Source organism: Cynocephalus volans, chromosome 7, assembly GCF_027409185.1.
Source record: "Cynocephalus volans isolate mCynVol1 chromosome 7, mCynVol1.pri, whole genome shotgun sequence".
Classification (NCBI taxonomy): Eukaryota; Metazoa; Chordata; class Mammalia; order Dermoptera; family Cynocephalidae; genus Cynocephalus; species Cynocephalus volans.
Window position 1 is genome coordinate 106,232,983 of NC_084466.1, and position 12,632 is coordinate 106,245,614.

General features: G+C 34.6%; 1 protein-coding gene across 1 annotated transcript in view; it reads left to right on the top strand.

Moving 5' to 3' along the window:
• Positions 1-12,632, top strand: part of RTKN2 (rhotekin 2) — a 71,313-nt gene that overhangs the window by 35,614 nt on the left and 23,067 nt on the right. Inside the window, exon 7 of the mRNA XM_063103504.1 lies at positions 6,999-7,093. Coding sequence (XP_062959574.1) covers positions 6,999-7,093 — 95 coding nt within the window. The remainder of the gene's footprint in view (positions 1-6,998; positions 7,094-12,632) is intronic.

Here is a 12,632-nt window from a genome sequence, read left to right on the forward strand (position 1 = left end):
GAGAAACCACCATACTGTTTTCTATAGTGGTCGCACTAACTTACAGTCCCACCAACAGTGCAAGAACGTTCCCTTCTCTCCACTCTCACCAGCATTTGTTATTCACCATCTTTGATAATCGCCATTGTAACTGAGGTGAGGTGATATTTCAATGTGGTTGTAATTTTCATTTCCCTGATGACTAGTGATGTTGAGCATTTTTTCATGTACCTGTTGGCCATTTATATGTCTTCCTTTGAAAAATGTCTATTCAGCTCCTTTGCCCATTTTTTAAATTGGGTTATTTGGTTTTTTACTGTGTAATTGCTTGAGTTCCTTGTATATTATGGATATGAATCCCCAATTAATTAAGCAGCAAAATTCCTTATTTAAAAAAAATGACAGAGCATCTCTTATCCAAACACAATATATGTTGGACAAGTTACATTTTTCCCTGGGACTTAGTTTTCTCATATGAAAGTTAAAGATGCTTAGACAAAACCATTTCTTTTTAGAAAGCTCCTTAGAGACATTGGTAGGGTTTCATATACCTTTAAAGCATGTAAAAACAATGAAGGGACTTCTCAAACAGTTTAAAACAGCATTGTTTGGCAGTGAAACAAAACTCTCTGGGTTTTTGTTTTTCCCTCTGTATAATGGAAATAATAATAATAATAGAATAATATTTAACTCTGTAGGATCATTATGAGATTCAATAAGATAAGTCATGAACTTGATATAGAGTAAACATTTAATAAATGTAGCTCTTACCATCACTGTTCCCAGACCAGTGCTTTTTCTAAGCCTTTTTTTAAACTCATGCTGAAGCATTGCAGTTTAGAAACATGACATAAGATTACAAAATGTAGCCACATTATTTTTTCATTCAAAACCAGGCTTATAATTTCATAGGATAAGATAATCTAAATGATGTTATATTTAACCTATATTTAACCTATATTTCTCTTTGAAGCCTGAAGGAATTTTTGAGAATAACATTATTGTGTACTAAGTTCTTTTTAAAAGGGTGTACATATTTGTCTTAAAATGTTCCTTCTCCTATTCAGATTTGTCATTCTACTTGGTTTATCCTTGAATCCAAACACTTAATTTTTTTCATGAACATTTCCCATGAAACTTGCATGATCTTTGCTTGTTTTATACCATTAAAGTTTATCAAAAGATATGATAAAACCTTTTGTAACATTTAACCAAATTATGTTCTCCCAATACCATCATTCTATTGATGTATGGTGTGAATCCAAAGTATACTTAAGTTAAATTCACAGCACAGGACCTACTCTTACCTGACCACTTCATTAACTGACCACTTCAGTATTGTCATAAGTTTGAGGATAGCATTAGTAATCAGAATGCATAAGGGGGTCAATTTTGTTTCTTTAATAGTGTCATAGTTCAATGTGAAGATTTCTAATAGAGCTTTTAGTTTTTAACCAAATGGGCACATATAAAACAATATGTATCTTCCCTAGTAATATGACATGTGACCAAATATAGCTGTTCTTCCTGACAAGAGTGCATTTTTTTCAGACTACCATTTAAAGCAGTCATTTATTTTTTATAACATTTTTGCCCCCTCAAAAAATGTTATAACAGTTGGCCTATTGGATAGGAAAAATGTAGCTGATTAAACTTTTGGGAACTCAATATTAGGGTTGGCTAAAAGGAATGAGTGTAATGTTTTAGAAAGAAAATGTTATCCTGACAAGAATGTTTTAAAAGTGAGGTCATTGTTGGTTTTGGAAGCATTGGCATTGTAATTAGTCATGGTTTAAAAATGAAGTAACATGAAATATCATCATAAAGTATTGTTTGATCTGAAAGAAGACAGTGAACATTTTTGGTAATTTTCAGTGTGCTCTCTGATATGATTCATTTAATGCTCTCTGATATGATTCATTTATTCATTTTAGCTTACTGAAATTCCTGTGGCCAGATTTTCCCAGTGTCTCTAATAGCTGAATTCTATTTTATGCTCCTTGAGAACTATTTAGAGCATTATTCTTCATTGTATAAACATACATCATCCTAAACAATCATCTTGTGAAAACTGGTAAAATTGAGAGTGATTATCTACTTGACAAAAAGATGTATTAAATTAAAAGAAAAAACAGGGCTGGCCAGATAACTCAGTTGGTTAGAGCGTGGCCATGTAAAACCAAGGTCAAGAGTTCGGATCACTGTATCATCCATCTGCCAAAAATTTTTTTTAAAAAATAAGCCACCACACTAAATTTTAAATTAGTTTAAAGTTATAAAACAAGTATCCTAACACTTGTCCAGAATAAATGGATTATTTATGTTTTTAGGAACAATGTTGTTAAAGATTTAGTGTTGTGAAAGATAAAGACATTTTTAAACATAACTAAGGAATTACTCAACTACTACGTATAATTAATCAACTAATTAAATCATCTTAGAAATGATTATATGTCATGTAGTACATTGGATCCCAAGGTTAATAAGTCATGGTCACTACACTCAAAATTTTTGCAGTATAGTAGAATGTGGTCACTATGTACCTGTTTAGTATGGTGTAGTGGAATTCTCTTTCTAATATACCTCTTATTAGCTACAGGCAAGTCAGTTACATTCTCTGAACTTAAGTTTCTTTGTGTAAAAACGTGGACCAAAATATCTGCCCTACGTATCTGAAGTAGTTGTTTGAACCTCTAAAAAGACATTGCTTGTCAAAGTGCCTTAAACTGCACATAGGTAGATGTAGTATTATAATGCGTGTAATTGATTTTTAGAGATGGTTTTCATCCTAATACCACTTAACCACATTAATTATTTCATTAGAAAAATTGTATAAACTTGGGAAATAGAATCTAGAAGGGGAAAAATGTTACTCATAGTTTAACCACTCTAAACGAAATACTTTGTATCACTTTGAGCTGACATTTTCCTTCCAGGTTTTTAAATACCTAGCTTTGGGGGATATTTAGATATTCATAATTATACTTTGTACGTTCAGCTTTTCTCAGAAGTTATTACAGAGTCTTTACATAATTATTTTAAGGGCTATGTTATGTTATCTATTAGTTGGCTGTATTGTAGTCTATTTAACCATTATTAGAGGAGGTTATTGATAACTTTTCTCTGTTATTTTCAGATTATTCATTTATTGGAAATAGAGGTAAATGTCTTATATATTTACCTTAAAATGGTTAAGAAAAAGGTGTCTTAGTCACAATCATTTCTTAACGCCTAAGAAAAAAATTAAGCATGTAATTTGATTATAATAAAATTTTAGTCAAATTCTGCCATACAAATTGCTTTCTAAACGTCACCTCTCCAGTGTACCCAGTACAAATGCAGTCTGTATTATAGTTTCTTCCTCTGCACACTAATAGCAATGTTTCATATTCGACTGTATTGAAATGACCATTTCTGAAGTGAAGACTACTAATGTGTTTTTGGTGGTCAGTGAGAATAAATTACAATGTCACACCTAAAAATAAAACCCCAAAGTTTCTTCATTCTTTCTCTCTCTTCTCCCATCATTCCAGATATTTTTCTTGATGGACTTAACATACATGTAGACAACCTAATACCTTGACTTCTCAGTTTCATGACCTCCTTGCCTCTCTAGTAATCTTGTCCTCTCATCCATTTCAGCCATCTGCCCCATGACTGTACCTAGGTCATGTCATTACTAGTAATTGCACACCCTCTGAAATCTTTATAATAGGTATCCACTCTCTGCCACCTCCCACATTTCCAGGTTCTTCCCTTCAGTATTCTTAGTCCAAATTGGCTTAGACTCCATGGTTGACCATTTTATTCTTTCCTAGCTTCTCTCTCCTTTTGTCATATTTACCTTGGAAAAACTTTGGTTAAATCCTTTTAGCTGCTTTGTACCTACACTCATGAGGAATAGATGGAGAAGCTGGAGATCAACAGTCATACTTTCTGGTCTCCCTTGAGACATGATTACTAACCTCATGTGGGTTCTCAGTATGACTGAGAAATTCTACTGTTTCCATAGCTTTCGACTTTACTTCTCTTCAGAGTATTTCACATGTTATCCTCTCTTCTCTAACCTTCAATATCCCCTTTACACTCCTCATTCGTAGTTGATGACTTCGTTTAATATATCATTGATATTGCTGAAGTAATCAGAAGAGAACTTGAATATCCTCCATCCACCAAATTTACCAGCCTACCTGCATCTGTGTTTGTTTGCTGTTTCCTTCCATTGCCACATCTAAGGCCCATCTGTGTGTATACTAGATCCCATCTTCTCAAGTACTCAGAGGTAGGCTCCTGCACATTTCCCCTGTTTCCTACATCATCAACTTTTCTTCTGCATTTATCATTCCCACAAACATATGAACATGCTGAAAGACTTCCCATTTTATAGCTATTCTTTACAGAAAATAATTTTTTATATTTCTGTCTCCCATTCTCTCTTGGGCCATTTCAGTTGGCTTCATCTTGTTATCTCCATCCCATCCTACAAAAACTGCTCTTGTCAAGGTCAACATCCGATGGTCATTTATTGGTGTTCCTCATTCTTGACCTTTCAGCATTAGCACAGTTGATCACTCCCCTTGAAATACTTATCTTACTTGCCTTCTAGGATACCACTTTCTTGGCTTTTCTTCTACCTCAGTGACTTTTCCTTGCCTGTCTCCTTTGTTCATTGATCTTCAACTTGGTCTGAAATTATGGTGTGCTTGTGTCCCAGTATTTGGTCCTTGGATTTCATTTAACTTTCTTTTATTAAATTTCATCTATATGCTGGTAACTCCTCATTAATACCTATTCCTCTCTGAACTCCAGCCTCATGTATCTACCCTTTAATGCATCTATATTTCTAAAACAATCTAAAACTTGCCCAAAACTTAATTTTTACTTCCCATATCTATTTCTCTCTCAGTCTGCCTCATTTCAGTTAATAATTCCATTTATTTGGTTGCCCGGGCCAAAAGCTTTGGAGATGTCCTTGACTCTTTCCTTTCTTTCACATCCCATGTTCACAATGAGTCAACTTTAAGAATATATCAGGAATCTTATCACTTTTCACCACCCCACCTCTACCAACCTATTGAAGGCCTGCATCAGCTCTTGCCTGGTCAGTAGCAGCAGCTCCCAAGTTGGTGTCTCCATTTTCACACTTGGGCCGTGCTGTCTGTTCTCCACATAGCAACCGGAGGGATGATTTAATTATGATACAGGTCAGATCATAGCACATGCTTCTAATCAGAACCCACCATTTGCTTCATATCTCACTCAGAATAAAATCCAGTGTCCTTATGCCCTACAAGGACTACAGTGTATAGCGTCTGCCACCTACTTACCTTTTGGACATCTCATATTTTACTTTCTGTCCGTTGCTGTACTCCAGTCACATGGCTTCCCTGTTGTTTTTGAAACATGCTAGCATATGGTTATCTTAGCCTTTACACTTAGTGTCCTCTGCCCGAAACGCTCTTTCTTTTGTTCTTCTCGTGGCTCATTTCTGCCATTCAGGTCTGTGCTCTCTTTGTACGTGCTGTCTCTCTGCTTGGAATGTTTTTCTGCATTCTTTGCTTGTCTACATCCTTTTATGAGTACATAGCTGTTACCTCTTCAGAGAAACCTTCCCCAATTTACCTACCTAATATAAGTCCTCAGTTTTATCATCCCTTGTTTTGTTCTCAGAAAAAGTTGCATTACGACTTGCAATGCCAATATTTGATTTGTTCCTGTGTATATTTTTTATTTCTCTCCTGCCTGCATCAGCAATGCTGGATCTTGTTTACCATTAAATGCCCCTCACCTACCATAGGACTTGACACATTTTAGGTGTTCAGTAAACTTAATGACTGGAGCCCCTTCAGGAAAACATTTGTATGAGTTTAAAAAAAAAAAATTGGCAGATTTTATTGACAAAATATCATGATGTGATAAGCATGCTAAATTGATTAATAATTTGTATCGACTATAGACCTGCGATCTATATTATTTATATTTCTTTATTGTGGTAGAATATACATAACAAAATTTACAATTTTAACCATTTATGAGTGTGCATTAAGTATGTTCACATTGTTTTGTATCCTTCACCACCATCCATCTCCAGAACTTTTTCATCTTCCAAACTGAAATTCTGTACCCATTAAACACTAATTCCCTATCCTCCCTTCCCCCTTGCTCCTGGCAACCACCATTCCATTTTCTATTTCTGAGAATTTGTCTACACTAGGTACCTCCTATAAATAAAATTGTACAGTATTTGTCCTTTTGTGACTATCTTATTTCACTTAGTATAATGTCTTCAATGTTCATCTAAGTTGTAGCACATATCAGAATTTCCTTCCTTTTAGGGCTAAATAATATTCCATTACACACACACACACACACACACACACAAGTTTGTTTATCCATCGTCCCTGGATGGATGTTTCAGTTTCTTTCACCTTTTGGCTTTTTTGAGTAATACTGCTATGAATTTGGATGTGTAAATATCTATTCAAGCCCCTGCTTTTAGTTTTATTGTGTATATGCCCATAAATAGAATTGCTGGGTAATATGGTAATTTTATTTTTAATTTTTTGAGGAACTACCATGCTGTTTTCCATACTGATTGCACCATTTTACTTTCCCACCAGCAATGCACAGGTTTCACTTTCTTCACATCCTAGCCAGTAGTCATTATTTTTTGTTTGCTTTTGTTTGGTTTTGTTTGGTTTGGTTTGTTTACTTATAGTCATGCTAATGGATGTGAAGTGGTAATTCATTAAGGTTTTGATTTGCATTTCCCTAATGACTAGTGATGTTGAACATCTTTTCATATTTTTATCATCCATTGGTGTGCCTTCTTTGCAGAAATGTCTATCTGAGTTCTTTGCCTATTATTTAATCAGGTTGTTAATGATTTAATAATTTATAGATGTTTAATAATTTATATGTTATATAAGAATTTATATATGTTTAAATATAACATTTAAATATTTTATGTAATAGAAAACATGAAAATACTTAAAACTTGTCTTCTTTCTCAATATTAGTGGTGTGAAGTATAATTTGCTAGCTCACACTACCCTAACGTTGGAAAGTGCTGAAGATAGTTTCAAGACCCATAATCTGTCTATTAATGGAAATGGTACGTATATCATGTATTTTATTTATTACATATATTGTTTATACATATGTGGTGACAGTGATAATTTCTAATTTTAATATGTTCTCCTGAAGTGGACATTGGCTTAAATGATGTAGGCACAAGTGATTTTGTTGATTTTTTTTAAATATGTCTATCACCTTTCCCTAAAGGAGAAAAAAAATTTTTTTTTTCTCTATCTTGAGATTTGTTTGTGAGGCTAACTTAGTGAGAACAGAAAGACTTTGAGTATTCTGAATCTTTGTCTTTGACTTGAAATTGATAGCTTTACCAGTCTTCTAGCTGTAAATCAGAGACCTATCTTATTTTTAAATTTGAAATCAAGGAAGCCAACCCTTCTGTTGGTAGGAAACAGAGGAAATAAGAAAGATAAGGTAGGGCTAAATTAATCTTAACCCTTTTCTCTCTGGGTGATAGTGGTTTTTAGTGATATTTGCAGCGTATTCAAAAGAAATATATAGCAAAGTGAAGAAAGGGGGTTAGAGTTTAGGAAGGTTTGTAAAATTTAGCATGAGCACTCTCTACCCTCCCAGATTATTTTACCTGTGATGAAAAATACAGAGCAGAGTTGGTAAAATAGTTTGGAAATATGATATGGATTATTTACTTTGTGCATTTTCTGAAGCAAAATTATGTGGTAAATGTACTGTCTTGTTGTAAAGATTGCTGGCTCTGTACTGATGAAATTGATGATCTTACAATAATATTTTTTTAAGTTTCACAATAAAGAATTACATGAAAAATAGAGGAAAGTTCATGAAATGTAAATGTACAATTTAACAAATAATTACGAGATAAATATCTGCATAACCCCCTCCATGTCAAGAAATAGAACGTTACCAACACTACTTTCCCTCAATTACACTAGGTGTAAATATTTCCCAACTTTTATGGTATTTGTTTCCTTGCTTTTCTTTATGCTTTTAGCACCTGTGTATGCTTCCCTAAATAATATAGTTTAGTGTTGCAGGGTTTGAACTTTATGTGGATGGAATCATATTGTCTTAGTGATTTGCTTTTTGTTCATCATTTCATATACATGCATTCACTGCTTATAGCATTTCATTGCATGATTATATCACTGTGTAGTTATCTTTTATAATGATTCAGTTATTTTTTAATAGTTACAGGGTTCTTCAGCTTTTCTGTTTCTTGAGTCAGTTTTAGGAATGTTTTCATAAATATATATTCATTTGATCTAAAATTTGAGGTTTATAAGTGTTAAATCCTCCATAATATTGTTATGTCTATTGAATTTTTGCAGCATCTTTAGCATTGTCCTCCTCTTTTCATTCCTGATATGGCTTTTTGTACCATCTGGGGTTTTTTATTCTCATTCTTCCAATAGGTTTGTCAGTCTTATTATTCACTGATGTGTTCTATATATGCTATTTGTTAGGAATAATTATTATGGTCTACACATTCTGTTTTATTACAAGAGATATGATAAAATCTGCTATGATTGTGAATTTTTCTAGTACTCATAGTTATGTCTACTTTTCCTTTATATAATTTGAGCCTTTGTTATTTGATGTGAGATAGGAGGTGCTCAGTTTCCTAGGCTTGGATTACAGGTTACACCTCTGGGTTTCAAGCCATTCTCCAAAGTCTCAGGCCCTTCCTCTAGCCTCTCCTCTAGAAGAAAATTACTGTTGCTAGTTAGACCTATTTTCAGCACCAACATGAGGAAATGGAGACCACAGGGGGCTGGCTTATGCAAAGCCAGTGGCTGGGCATGCTCAGTAGAGAGGGGTTACATAACCCTGGAAGCCAAGCGTGCTCAAAGAGAGTTTATCCTTTGAATGATCTTCCACTAGAGGTGTTAGGGAGCACAGAATATTCTTGAATGTGTCTGGTTCATGTGATAGTGTTGCAGTGGGCTACTGTGAACTCACAGTGAGAGGCAGGAAACACCCGAGGCTTGTGGCAGGAAACAGAGTTTATTGATGCCCGCAGTGGCTCAGTGGACTCTAGTTGCAAAGTCTGAGCCCCAAATGTAGCAGGGCTGTTATATTTATATGATAACATTTCCGGGTTTTTGCAACAGAGCAAGAAGGGTGATCTTATGATTGTGTGGTTATGACTCTATCTCGGGGTGGAAAATTACAGCAGGGGAGGAACAAGGGAAAATTCTGTTATTGCAGTGTGAGAAAAGGCAGGGGTGCAGCTGCAGCTGGGTCTATATGATATCCGGGTGGGGGTCTTGGTTACAGCATAGCGTGGCACAGCATGGATGCCTAACGGCCACAGCTGGGTGGGACACAACTGGGTAAATACAGTGCCTCAATAGAATTTGACCAGTGAACATGATCCAGGAAGAGACCAACTGAGCATGTGCAAGACTATGTTACATAGCAGGGAACCACCCCCTTAATTGAATATTTGTTAGATAGCAAAACCAGGAAAGCCGATTCCCAGTAGTAGGTGGGGTTGCTACTTGTTTTCCTGAGGCCAGCCTGCACTGTGGGCTGAGATGTGTAGGCTTTACTTTGTATCAAACTTATTTTCAGCAAGTTGTTGCTCACTCTCCTGGAACCACCCTTCACTCTGCCTATGGAGTACGTATTTCTTTCTTTTTGTATGAAACTTCTCTCTGCAAGCAGCTGCTTGTTCCCTTGAGCCAGCCTGCACACTGTACTGAACTTTATGTATTTCTTACTTTTGTAGTAAATTTGGTGAGGGTCTTGCTCAGTGTCTGGAGCTATGCCATACTCTCTCTGTGAAATCTGTATCTCGTATTCATTATATTAAACTGTTCTGATTGTTTACTGTGACTTTGCTCTTGAAGTCTTTCATGCAGTGGAGTCAAGAACCTGGTAAGAGGACAGGATGGTTTAAGGCTGACTATCGGGCCCCTCACAGCCTACCTCTAATATCAGATGGACACAATTTTTAAATTGTATATTTTCATTTATTCTTTTACATCAAATTTTACTTATTTATATGTTATAAACATGCTTCAAACCACATTATATTTTATTTGATTTTACAGTCTTTGGGGGGGGTTGTTTTGTTTTTTTAATGGAGCTTTTAGTCCTTTTGTATTTAATATCAAATAGCTATATATTTGGGGTTAAATCTACCATAATAGCCTGTGTTTTCTATTTGTCCAACATATTCCATGGTTATTTATATGTTTTTCTCTTGCCGTTTTAAGGATTGATTACTTTTATTTTAGTTTTTCCCCCCTTCCTTTATTTATTTATTTATTTATTTTTTCAGTGGCTGGCCAGTATGGGGATCCAAACCCTTGACCTTGGTGTTATAACACTGCGCTCTAACCCACTGAGGTAACCAGCCAGCCCAATTTTTCCTTTTTCTAATTAAAGTTATACATTCTTTTTCTCATCTTTTAGAAATTGCCCCTAAAATTTCATTAATTATACTTATTAAAGTCTAAAATTAAAAGATAGTTTTACCTTTTTCTCAGACAATGAATAAACTCAGACTTTAGAATAAACTCCATTTTTTTAAACTCAGTGCTATTATATATTAAATTCTATTTGTTTTTTTAAGTTTCACAAGATGTTTTATACATTTAATATTTATTTAGATTTGCCTACATATTTTATGCACTACTTGTATTTTATGCCTTATATGTGGGATCATTTTCCTTCTGCTTGAGTTATAATCCTTAGAATTTATTTTAGCATGTTCTGCTGGTATCAGACTTCTTGGTTCTTTTTGTTTATCTGAAGATGACTTTATTTTGCTTCATTTTTGAAAGATTTTTTTAACAGGACATAGAAGTTTGGCAGTTTTAATTTTTTTTAATATTAAAGATATAATTTCACTATGTTCTGGCTGGCTTTGTTGAATGTCATGTCAGTATGTCACCTCTGTGAATGTAGTCATTCTTTTTATTTTCTATTTGCCTTTGGTTTTCTGAAGTTTTATGGTGATATAATTTGGTATTGAATTTATTTTTATTTATGCTGCTTGGGACTCCTTGAGCTTCTTTAAATTGTTGACTGTGTTTTATCCGTTCAGACAAAATCTTATTTATTCAGATGGCCTCTGTTCCATTTCCTTGCTTTTCTCCTTCTAGCATGTCTATTAAGCCCATATTAGTCTTTTTCATTTATTCTGTTTCTTACCCTTTATGATGTATTTTTCATCTTTTTGTCTGTCTTTGGTGTTTTTCTTGTTGTTTTTATGACCCGTCTTTCATTTCCCTTATTCTCTCTGCTGCTCAATCTGATTTGCTGTTAAACCCATATATCAGGTTCTTCATTTCAGTTGTGTTTTTTAGCTCTAGTAGTTCTATTTGACTTTTTCAAATGTTCTTTGTTACTTTTTGTACCCTGCATACATTGTTAATATTATCTTTTATGTTTGTAATAAAAGAGTAAGTAAGCATAGTTGTTTTATAGTCTGTCTAATAATCCATATATCTAAAGTCTTTCTAGGTGTTTGTTTTATTTTGTTTTGTTTTTTATCTAGTTCTCACTCATGATGTTTCTTCTTTGCATGTCTGGTTATCTTTATGTGCTTGTCAATTTGCAATTTTACATACAGGAATAAACTGATGCTTAGTATTTGTGTATGCTTCTGTCAGGCACCTGGAGGGACCCTCAGTCCAGGCCCACTGAGTTTCTCTGGACCCCTTCCAGCCCTATCCCCAGACCCAGGCAGTGGGAATCTGGGTAGCAGGGTTGGTTTAGTTCTAGTTCACCACAGTATTGTTGGTGATCCCTTTGGGATATCAGCTTAGTATGAGAAGAATCTCTAATTAAACTGCCTACATTGTCCAGGCTCAGGACTTTGATTTCTCTTCTCCTTTCCTCATCTTGAAAGATCTTTAAATTATAAGTTCAGATTTCCTGGGATTGGTAAATGTTCTAAGAACAAACACAGCTTCTGTGCTCACTTAACTTGCTGGTTCTCATTTATCTTCAGGTTTGTTCTGATAATTTCTTATAGTCTTGTTACCTCTTTGTTGCTTTGGGAAAATTTTTTACAATATATTTTATTCAGCATTTTTAGTAGTTTTTAGTGTGAGGATTGGTCTGAACAGTCCAGCTTGTCATCACCTAAAATCTGAAGTCTGCAACGGTATTTGCATTATCAATTTTATCAGAAAATCTGATAAACAAAGTTTGTTGTTGTCTCATTTGTCAGTTCTCTAGAATTATTTAATATCGCCACCATATGTTGAATGCCTATAATGTGTTAGAAACTGTTCTAAACACTTTTAAAGCAGTTTTTACTCTCCAATTCTGTGAGATGTAGTTATAAGGAAGCATTACAATAAATTGTTTAATAGTAGAGACTCTGGAGCCATCAGTCATGGATTCATATTCTAGTTCTACCACTGGCTAGCTCAGGGACCTTCACAAGTTCCTCATTTTATTATCAATTACATTTTACAGATAAGTAAAATACAGCTTAGAGAATGTAAGAAACATGCTAGATCATGTAGCTAGCATATGATCCAGCCAGACTTCAAGCAATCAGAACAGGCTGTGCTCTTTCTTCTGTGGTTTACTGTCAGGCTTGATAGGTACCATTGAAGTACCCA